At 44.3% G+C, this 11,407-nt stretch overlaps 1 protein-coding gene across 4 annotated transcripts; it reads left to right on the top strand.

Moving 5' to 3' along the window:
• The first annotated feature begins 1,804 nt into the window (after positions 1 to 1,804).
• Positions 1,805 to 5,912, top strand: LOC112613154 (histone deacetylase 6-like). Of its 4 annotated transcripts, none has more exons than XM_025368418.1 (2): positions 1,805 to 3,829; positions 4,906 to 5,912. In XM_025368418.1, exons 1-2 carry the CDS (start codon positions 1,901 to 1,903, stop codon positions 5,050 to 5,052), a joined length of 2,076 nt encoding a protein of 691 aa, XP_025224203.1. In that variant the 5' UTR covers positions 1,805 to 1,900; the 3' UTR covers positions 5,053 to 5,912. The 4 variants fall into 4 exon arrangements, with proteins under 4 accessions (XP_025224203.1, XP_025224201.1, XP_025224202.1 ...); XM_025368416.1 differs by having other exon boundaries at positions 1,805 to 5,203; positions 5,480 to 5,912; XM_025368417.1 differs by having other exon boundaries at positions 1,805 to 4,532; positions 5,030 to 5,124.
• The last annotated feature ends 5,495 nt before the right edge of the window (positions 5,913 to 11,407 follow it).

The following is an 11,407-nucleotide window of genomic DNA, read 5'->3' as shown; positions in this document are numbered from 1 at the left end:
GGTTACAATGCTCTTTCATGGAGCAGTTGGCTAGCACTGATTTTCTGGAATCTGAGAAGGGATATATTGGATCACTTTGAAGCTTATGGTAACAAAGGAAATATCCTCAGATAAAAAGTAGAAAGAAGGTGTATGAGAAACTGTTTTGTGATAAGTGAATTATCACAATTATCTTTACATTGAGCAGTTTGCTAACACTGTTTTCATGGAATCTGCCATGAGATATTCCGAGTGCCTTGAGTCCTACGTTGGAAAATGAAATATCCTCAGATGAAGAGTGGAGAGAAGCCTTCTGAGAAACTGCTTTGTGCTGTGTGAATTCATTTCACGGAGTTAAACCACTCTTTCTTGGAGAAGTTTGCTTGCTCTGTTTTTGTGGAATCTGAGAAGTGGTATTTTTGATCTCTTTAAAGCCTATGGTGATAAAGGAAATATCCTCAGATAAACACCAGAAAGAAACTTTCTGAGAAATTGTTTTGTGATGTGTGAGTTCATCTCACAGTGTTACACAACTCTTTCATGAAGCCCTTTGCTAGCACTGTTTTTGTGGAATCTGAGAAGGGATATTTTTGATACGGAAATATCTTCACATAAAACTAGAAAGAAACTTTCTGAGAGACTGCTTTGTGATGTGTGAATTCATCTCACAAAATTAAACGTTTCTTTTTATTGAGCAGTTTGGAATCACTGTCTTTGTGGACTCTGCAAAGGGGTATTCTGTAGTTAATTGAATGCTATGGTGAAAATTGAAATATCTTCAGATAAAAACTGGAAAAAAGCTTTCTGGGAAAATGCTTTGTGAAGTTTGCATTTCTCTCACAGTTTACAAGTTTTTCATTGAGCAGTGTGGAAACTCTGTTTGTGTAAAATCATCAAAGAAACGTTTCAGACCTAATTGGAGCCTAAGATGATGAAGGAAATATCTTCAGAAAAATACTAGAAAGAAGCTTTGTGAGAAACTGTTTTGTGATGTGTGCATTCATCTCACAGAGTTAAACCTTTCTTTAAATTGTGCGATTGGGAAACACACTCTTTGAGGAATCAGTGAAGGGACATTTAGGGATGCATTGAGTCCTTTGGTGAACAAGAAAATATCTTCAGATGAAAACTGGAAGGAAGCTCTCTGAGAACCCCTTTGTGATGTGTGCATACATCTCAGGGTTCAACCTTTCTTTTCATCCAGCAGTTTGGAATCACTGATTTGGCAAAACCTGAAAAAGTAATATTTGGAGGGCATTGAACCCTATGGTGAAAAGGAAATATCATCAGATTAAAACTAGTAAGAAGCTTTCCGAGAACCTACTTGTGATGTGTGCATTCATCTCATAGAGTTAAATCTTTCTTTTGATCGAGTAGTTAGGAATCACTGTTTTTTTGGAATATAAGAAGAGATATTTGGGAGTGCTTTGAAGGCTATGGTGAGAAAGGAAACATCCTCAGATAAAAACGAGAAAGACGTTTTCCGAGAACCTGCTTCATGATGTGTGAATTGATGTCACAGAGTGAATCCTTTCTTTCTTTGAGCAGTGTAGTAACACTGTTTTCATGGAATCTGCAAAGGGGTATTCTGGAGTTCATTGAGGCCTATGGTGGAAAAGGAAATATCTTCAGATGAAAACTCGAGAGAAGCTTTCTGAGAAACTGCTTCTTGAAGTGTGCATTCCTCTCACAGAGTTCTAGTTTTCTTTTCATTGAGCAGTGTGGACAATCTTTTTTTAAAATCGACATGGAATATTTCGGATCGCATTGAAGCTTAAGGTTAAGAAAGAAGTATCTTCAGATAAAAACTAGAAAGAAGACAGCGCGTCGACGGCGGAGGCGGGAAGGGGGCGGAGGCCGACCGAAGGCGGCTAGGGACTGGCTGAAGGGGAACCGCGGCAGGGGTCAAGCCTCCTCAACTATGACCTCAACCGGCCAGGATTCTACCACAACCAGGCAGCGAAGAAGTAGGCAGAACCCCCAATCTCCCCCTCAGGACTCCAGTGTCACTTCGAAGCGAAACATTAAAAAGGGAGCCGTTCCCCGCTCCATCCCCAATCTAGCGGAGGTAAAGAAGAAAGGCAAAATGAAGAAGCTCGGCCAAGCAATGGAAGAAGACCTAATCGCGGGACTGCAAGGGATGGATCTGAACCTTGAGGCTGAAGCACTGGCTGGCACTGGCTTGGTGTTGGATGAGCAGTTAAATGAATTCCATTGCCTCTGGGATGACAGCTTCCCAGAAGGCCCTGAGCGGCTCCATGCCATCAAAGAGCAACTGATCCAGGAGGGCCTCCTAGATCGCTGTGTGTCCTTTCAGGCCCGGTTTGCTGAAAAGGAAGAGCTGATGTTGGTTCACAGCCTAGAATATATTGATCTGATGGAAACAACTCAGTACATGAATGAGGGAGAACTCCGCGTCCTAGCAGACACTTACGACTCAGTTTATCTGCATCCGAACTCATACTCCTGTGCCTGCCTGGCCTCAGGCTCTGTCCTCAGGCTGGTGGATGCGGTCCTGGGGGCTGAGATCCGGAATGGCATGGCCATCATTAGGCCTCCTGGACATCACGCCCAGCACAGTCTTATGGATGGCTATTGCATGTTCAACCACGTGGCTGTGGCAGCCCGCTATGCTCAACAGAAACACCGCATCCGGAGGGTCCTTATCGTAGATTGGGATGTGCACCACGGTCAAGGAACACAGTTCACCTTCGACCAGGACCCCAGTGTCCTCTATTTCTCCATCCACCGCTATGAGCAGGGTAGGTTCTGGCCCCACCTGAAGGCCTCTAACTGGTCCACCACAGGTTTCGGCCAAGGCCAAGGATATACCATCAATGTGCCTTGGAACCAGGTGGGGATGCGGGATGCTGACTACATTGCTGCTTTCTTGCACGTCCTGCTGCCAGTCGCCCTCGAGTTCCAGCCTCAGCTGGTCCTGGTGGCTGCTGGATTTGATGCCCTGCAAGGGGACCCCAAGGGTGAGATGGCCGCCACTCCGGCAGGGTTCGCCCAGCTAACCCACCTGCTCATGGGTCTGGCAGGAGGCAAGCTGATACTGTCTCTGGAGGGTGGCTACAACCTCCGCGCCCTGGCTGAAGGTGTCAGTGCTTCGCTCCACACCCTTCTGGGAGACCCTTGCCCCATGCTGGAGTCACCTGGTGCCCCCTGCCGGAGTGCCCAGGCTTCAGTCTCCTGTGCTCTGGAAGCCCTTGAGCCCTTCTGGGAGGTTCTTGTGAGATCAACTGAGACCGTGGAGGGGGACAACATGGAGGAGGACAATGTAGAGGAGAATGAGGAGGAAGGACCCTGGGAGCCCCCTGTGCTCCCAATCCTGACGTGGCCAGTGCTACAGTCTCGCACAGGGCTGGTCTATGACCAAAGTATGATGAATCACTGCAACTTGTGGGACAGCCACCACCCTGAGGTACCACAGCGCATCTTGCGGATCATGTGCCGTCTGGAGGAGCTGGGCCTTGCTGGGCGCTGCCTCACCCTGACACCGTGCCCCGCCACAGAGGCTGAGCTGCTCACCTGCCACAGTGCTGAGTATGTGGGTCATCTCCGGGCCACAGAGAAAATGAAAACCCGGGAGCTGCACCGTGAGAGTTCCAACTTTGACTCCATCTACATCTGCCCCAGTACCTTCGCCTGTGCACAGCTTGCCACTGGCGCTGCCTGCCGCCTGGTGGAGGCTGTGCTCTCGGGAGAGGTTCTGAATGGTGCTGCTGTGGTGCGTCCCCCAGGACACCACGCGGAGCAGGATGCAGCTTGCGGTTTTTGCTTTTTCAACTCCGTGGCTGTGGCTGCTCGCCATGCCCAGGCTATCAGTGGGCGTGCCCTGCGGATCCTGATTGTGGATTGGGATGTCCACCATGGTAATGGAACTCAGCATATGTTTGAGGATGACCCCAGTGTGCTATATGTGTCCCTGCACCGCTATGATCATGGCACCTTCTTCCCCATGGGGGATGAGGGTGCCAGCAGCCAGATCGGCCGGGCTGCTGGCACAGGCTTCACCGTCAACGTGGCATGGAACGGGCCCCGCATGGGTGACGCTGACTACCTAGCTGCCTGGCATCGCCTGGTGCTTCCCATTGCCTACGAGTTTAACCCAGAACTGGTGCTGGTCTCAGCTGGCTTTGATGCTGCACGGGGGGACCCGCTGGGGGGCTGCCAGGTGTCACCTGAGGGTTATGCCCACCTCACCCACCTGCTGATGGGCCTTGCCAGTGGCCGCATTATCCTTATTCTAGAGGGTGGCTATAACCTGACATCCATCTCAGAGTCCATGGCTGCCTGCACTCGCTCCCTCCTTGGAGACCCGCCACCCCTGCTGACCCTGCCACGGCCTCCTCTATCAGGGGCCCTGGCCTCAATCACTGAGACCATCCAAGTCCATCGCAGATACTGGCGCAGCTTACGGGTCATGAAGGTAGAAGACAGAGAGGGACCCTCCAGTTCTAAGTTGGTCACCAAGAAGGCACCCCAACCAGCCAAACCTAGGTTAGCTGAGCGGATGACCACACGAGAAAAGAAGGTTCTGGAAGCAGGCATGGGAAAGATCACCTCGGCATCATTTGGGGAAGAGTCCACTCCAGGCCAGACTAAGTCAGAGAGAGCTGTGGTGGCCCTCACTCAGGACCAGTCCTCAGAGGCAGCCACAGGGGGAGCCACACTGGCCCAGACCATCTCTGAGGCAGCCGTTTGGGGAGCCATACTGGGCCAGACCACCTCAGAGGAGGCTGTCGGGGGAGCCACTCCGGACCAGACCACCTCAGAGAAGACTGTGGGAGGAGCCACTCTGGACCAGACCACCTCAGAGGATGCTGTTGGGGGAGCCACGCTGGGCCAGACTACCTCAGAGGAGGCTGTAGGAGGAGCTACACTGGCCCAGACCACCTCGGAGGCAGCCATGGAGGGAGCCACACTGGACCAGACTACGTCAGAGGAGGCTCCAGGGGGCACCAAGCTGATCCAAACTCCTCTAGCCTCGAGCACAGACCACCAGACCCCCCCAACCTCACCTGTGCAGGGAACTACACCCCAGATATCTCCCAGTACACTGATTGAGAGTCTCAGGACCTTGGAGCTAGGCAGCAAATCTCAGGGGGCCTCAGAATCTCAGGCCCCAGGAGAGGAGAACCTACTAGGAGAGGCAGCTGGAGGTCAGGACATGGCTGATTCGATGCTGATGCAGGGATCTAGGGGCCTCACTGATCAGGCCATATTTTATGCTGTGACACCACTGCCCTGGTGTCCCCATTTGGTGGCAGTATGCCCCATACCTGCAGCAGGCCTAGACGTGACCCAACCTTGTGGGGACTGTGGAACAATCCAAGAGAATTGGGTGTGTCTCTCTTGCTATCAGGTCTACTGTGGTCGTTACATCAATGGCCACATGCTCCAACACCATGGAAATTCTGGACACCCGCTGGTCCTCAGCTACATCGACCTGTCAACCTGGTGTTACTACTGTCAGGCCTATGTCCACCACCAGGCTCTCCTAGATGTGAAGAACATCGCCCACCAGAACAAGTTTGGGGAGGATATGCCCCACCCACACTAAGCCCCAGAATACGGTCCCTCTTCACCTTCTGAGGCCCACGATAGACCAGCTGTAGCTCATTCCAGCCTGTACCTTGGATGAGGGGTAGCCTCCCACTGCATCCCATCCTGAATATCCTTTGCAACTCCCCAAGAGTGCTTATTTAAGTGTTAATACTTTTAAGAGAACTGCGACGATTAATTGTGGATCTCCCCCTGCCCATTGCCTGCTTGAGGGGTACCACTACTCCAACCCAGAAGGAAAGGGGGGCAGCTCAGTGGCCCCAAGAGGGAGCTGATATCACGAGGATAACATTGGCGGGAGGGGAGTTAACTGGCAGGTATGGCAAGGTTGCATATATAATAAAGTACAAGCTGTTAAAAAACCTGGAGAAAGCCTTTTGACTTTGAGCAGGTGGAGAACCCCACATCCCTGGCCAGCAGAGCCAATGAGTAATGAAGGANAAAAAAAAAAAAAAAAAAAAAAAAAAACTAGAAAGAAGCTTTCTGAGAAACTGCTTTGTGATGTGTGAATTCATCTCACAGTGTTAAACCTTTCTTTACATTACCCAGTTTGGAGACTCTGTCTTTGATGAATCTGCATAGGGACATCGGGAGTGCATTGAGGCCTATGGTGAACAAGGAAATATCTTCAGAAGAAAACTGGAGAAATGTTTTCTGAAAAACTGCTTTGTGATGTGTGCATTCATGTCATAGAGTTAAAGCTTTCTCTTGATTCAGCACTTCGGAATCACTGTTTTTGTGGAATCTGAGAAGGGATATTTGGGAACATATTGAAGCTAATGGTGACAAAGGAAATATCCTTAGATTAATACAAGAAAGAAGCTCTCCGAGAAACTGCTTTGTGATATGTGTATTCATCTCACAGATTTAAACCTGTCTTTTCATTGAGCAGTTTGATAGCACTGTTTTTGTGGAATTTGCAAAGGGATATTTGGGAGTGCTTTTAGGCCTGTGGTGAAAAAGGAAATATCTTCAGATAAAACTTGACTGAAACTTTCTGAGAAACTGCTTTGTGATGTGAGTATTCCACTCACAGAGGTATACCTTTCTTTTCATTGAGCAGTGTGGAAACATTGTTTGTGTAAAATCTACAAAGGGATATTTCAGAGCACGTTGAAGCCTATGGTGAAAAGGGAAATATCCCCAGACGAAAACTAGAGAGAAACTTTCCAAGAAACTGTTTTGTGTTGGGTGCATTCATGTCAGAGAAGTATAACTATCTTTACATTGTGCAGTTTGGAAACTCTGTCTTTGAACACATCACGAAGGGATATTTGGGAGCACATGGAGGCCTAGGCTGAGCAAGGAAATATCTTCAGATGAAAACCAGAAAGAACCTTTCTGAGAAACGGCTTTTTGATGTGTGCATTCATCTCATAGAGATAAACATTTCTTTTGATTGACCTGTTTTAAATCACTTGTTTTCTGGAATGTGAGAAGTGATATTTGATAGTGCATTGAAGCCTATGATGAAAAAGGAAACCTCCTCACATAACAACCAGAAGGGAGCTTTCCAAGATACTGCTTTGTGTTGTGTGAATTCACATGACAGAGTTAAAAGTTTATTCTCATTGAGCACGTTGGTGACAATGACATCTGCAAAGGGATATTCGGGAGCACATTGAGGCCTATAGTGAAAAAGGAAATATCTTCAGAGAAAACCTGAAGAGAAGCTTTCTGAGAAACTGCTTTGTGATGTGTGCATTCCACTCACAGATTTCTACATTTCTTTCATTGAGCAGTGTGGAAACAGTTTTGTACAATCTACAAAGGTGTATTTTGGAGTGCATTGAAGCCTAAGGTGATGAAGGAAATACCATCAGATAAAAATTACAAAGAAGCTTTCAGAGAAACTACTTTGTTATGTGTGTATTCATATCAGAGAGTTAAACGTCTCCTTGAATTGAGTCATTTTGAATCTGTTGTTGTGGAATATCAGAAGGGATATTTGCGAGTGCCTTTAAGGGGCTGTTGAAAAGGGAATTATCTTCAGATACAAACTAGAAAGAATCTTTCTGAGAAACTGCTTTATGACGAGTGCATTCATCTCCCAGACTTAAAACTCTCCTTACATTGTGCAGTTTGGAAACACTGTCTTTGAACAACTCACAAAGGGAGTTTTGGGGGTGCATTGTGGCCTATGGTGAAAAAGGAAATTTCTTCAGATGAAAACTGGAGAGAAGCTTTCTGAGAAACTGCTTTGTGATTTGTGCATTAATCTCAAAAAGCTAAACATTTCTTTTGATTGAGCAATTTGAAATCACTGATTTTGTGTTATCTGAGAAGGGGTATTTGGGAGCATATTGAAGTCTATGGTGAAAAAGGAAATATCCTGAGGTAAAAAATTGAAAGGAGCTTTCTGAGAAACTGCCTTGTGATATGTGAATTCATCTCAAAGAGTTACACAATACTCTTCATGGAGTAGTTTGGGAGCACTGTTTTTGTGAAATCTGAGAAGGGGTGTTTCTGTACACATTGAAAACAATGGTTACAAAGAAAACATTTTCAGAGTAAATTAGAAAGAAGTTTTCTGACAAACTGCTTTCTGATGTGTGAATTCATCTGACAGAGTTACACCTTTATTTTCATTGGACAATTTGCTAACATTGTGTTTGCAGAATCTCCAATGGGATTTTGGAAATGCATTGAGGCCTATGGTGAAAAACGATACGTCCTCACATAAAAATTAAAAAGAAACTTTCTGAGAAACCGCTTTGTGATGTGTGAATTCATCCTACAGAGTTAAACATTTCCTTTGATGGAACAGTTTGCCATAAAAGTTTTTGTGGAATCTGAGAAGGGATATTTTGGATTGCATTGAAGCCTATGGTTACAAAGGAATTAGCCTCAGATAAAAACTAGAAAGGAGCTTTCTGAGAAACTGCTTCGTGATGTGTGAATGCATCTCACAGAGTTACACCTTTTCTTTCATTGAGCAATTTGTTAACACTGTGTTCGTGGAATCTGAAAAGGGATATTCGGGAGTGCATTGATTCCTATGGTGAAAAAGGAAATACCCTTAGATAAACACTAGAAAGAAGCTTTCTGAGAAATGGCTTTGTGATGTGTGGATTCAACTCACAGAGTTACACCTTTCTTTTCACTGAGCAGTTTTCTAACACTGTTTTCGTGGAACCTATAATGAAATATTCGAGATCACATTGACTCCTATGGTGAAAAAGGAAATATCCTCAGATAAAAAGTAGAAAGAAGGTTTCTGAGAAACTGCTTTGTGATGTGTGAATTTGACTCACAGAGTTACACCATTATTTCATGGAGCAGTTTGATATCACTGTTTTTGTGGAATCTGAGAAGGGATATTTTGGATCTCATTGAAGCCTATGGTGACAAAGGAAATATCCTCAGATAAAAACTAGAAAGAAGCTATCTAAGAAAGTGCTTTGTGATGTGTGAATTCAGCTCACATAATTACACCTTTCTTTTCATTGAGCAGTTTGCTAATATGGATTTTGTGGAATCGGCAATGGGATATTAGGAGCTCATTGAGGCCTGCAGTGAAAAAGGAAATGTCCTTAGATAAAAAATAGAAAGAAGCATCCTGAGAAACTGCTTTGTGATGTGTGCATTCATCTCATAGAATAAAACCTTTCTTTCATTGAACAGTTTGCTAACACAGTTTCCCTGGAATCTGCAATAGGAGGTTCGGGACCGCATTGAGTCCTATGGTGAAAAAGGAAATATTCTCAGATAAAAACTAGAAAGAAGCTTTCTGAGAAAGTGCTTTGTGATGTGTGAATTCATCTGTCAGCATTACAGCATTCTTTTCATAGAGCAGTTTGGTGGCACTGTTTTTGTGGAATCTGAGAAGTGATATTTTGGATCACATTGAAGCCTATGGTGAGAATGGAAATATCCTCAGATTACTACCAGAAAGAAGCTTTCTGGAAAACTCTTTCTTGATGTGTAAATTCGTCTCTCAGAGTTACACTTTTCTTTCCATTGAGCAGTTTGCTTACGCTGTATTCGTGTAATATTAAATGGGATATTTGGGAGCACATTGATTCCTACGGTGAAAAATGAAATATCCTCAGATAAAAAATAGAAAGAAGCTGTCTGAGAAACTGCTTTGTGATGTGTGAATTCATCTCACAGAGTTACACCTTTCTTTTCATGGAGTAGTTTGGTAGCACTGTTTTTAGGGAATCTGAGAAGGGATATTTTGGATAGCATTGGAGCCTATGTTGACAGAGGAGATATCCTCAGATAAAAAGTGGAAAGAAGCTTTCTGTGAAACTGCTTTGTGATGTGTGAATTCATCTAACAGAGTCACACCTTTCTTTTCATTGAGTAGTTTGCTAACACTGTTTTCATGGAAACTGCAATGGGATATTCAGGAGTGCATTGAGGCCTATGGTGAAAAAGGAAATATCCTCAGATAAAAACTAGAAAGAATCTTTCTGAGAAACTGTTTTGTGATGTGTGAAAGCATCTCGCAGAGTTACACCTTTCTTTTCATTGAACAGTTTGCTAACACTGTTTTTGTGGAATCTCCAATGGGATGTTCGGGAGCACTTTGAGGCCTAGGATGAAAAAGGAAATATCCTCAGATAAAACCTAGAAAGTAGCTTTCTGAGAAACTGCTTTGTTTTATGTGAATTCATCTCAAGCAGTTACACCATTCTATTCATGGAGTAGTTTGGTAGCACTCTTTGTGAAATCTGAGAAATGATCATTTGGATTGCAATGAAGACTACGGTGATAAAGAAAATATCCTCAGATTACTACTAGAAAGAAAGTTTCTGAGAAACTGCTTTGTGATGTGTGAATTAATCTCACAGAGTTACACCTTTCTTTTCATTGTAGTTTGCTAGCAGTGTTTTCGTGGAATCTGTAATGGAACATTCAGGAGTGCATTGAGGTATATGGTGAAAAAGGAAATATCCTCAGATAAAACCTGGAGTGGAGCCTTCTGAGAAACTACTTTGTGATGTGTGCATTCATCTCATGAAATTAAAACTTTCTGATGACTGATCAATTTGGAATCATTGTTTTTGTGGAATATGAGATGGGATATTTGGGAGCGCATTGAAGCCTATGGGGAAAAGGAAATATCCTCAGATAAAAACTAGAAAGAAGCTTTCCACAAAATTGCTTTGTGATGTGTGAATTCATCTTACAGTGTTAAAACTTTCTTTTTATTGAGCAGTCTGTTAGTACTGTTTTGGTGTAATCTGCAAAGGGGTATTCTGTAGCACATTGAGGCCTATAGTGAAAAAGGAAATATCTTCAGATAAAAACTGGAGAGAAATTTTCTAAGAAACTGCTCTGTGATGTGTGCATTCATTTCACAAAGTTAAACTTTTCTTCACATTGTGCACTGTGGAAACACAGTCTTTGACGTATACGTGAATGGACATTTTGGGGCTTATTGAGCCCTATGGTGAAAAAGGAAATATCTTCAGATCACTTTTGGAAAGAAGCTTATTGAGAGACTGCTTTGTGATGTGTGGGTTTATCTCAAATAATTAAACGTTTGTTTTGGTTGAGCAGTTTGGAATCTCTGTTTTTGTGGAATCTGAGACGGGATATTTGGGAGTGCATTGAAGCCTATGGTGTAAAAGCAAATATCCTCCGATAAAAACTAGAAAGAAGCTTTCTGAGAAACTGCTTTGTGATGTATGAATTCATCTCACAGAGTTAAACCTTTCTTTACATTGAGGAGTTTGGTAGCACTGTTTTTGTGGAATCTGCAAATGGATATTCTGGAGCACATTGACGCCTATGGTGAGAAAGGAAATATCTTCAGATAAAAACTGAAAAGAAGCTTTCTGAGAAACTGCTTTGTGATGTGTGCATTCATCTCATAGAGTTAAACCTTTCTATTGATTGAGAAATT

The sequence above is a fragment of the Theropithecus gelada genome, chromosome 19, assembly GCF_003255815.1.
Source record: "Theropithecus gelada isolate Dixy chromosome 19, Tgel_1.0, whole genome shotgun sequence".
In the NCBI taxonomy this organism is placed as follows: Eukaryota; Metazoa; Chordata; class Mammalia; order Primates; family Cercopithecidae; genus Theropithecus; species Theropithecus gelada.
The sequence above is the reverse complement of the archived record's forward strand: the minus strand, read 5'-3'. Positions and strand labels throughout refer to the sequence as shown.

Bases quoted from the DNA above. Each gene is read 5' to 3' on its own strand.
- LOC112613154 (XM_025368415.1), top strand. From the start codon at position 1,901: ATGACCTCAACCGGCCAGGATTCTACCACAACCAGGCAGCGAAGAAGT.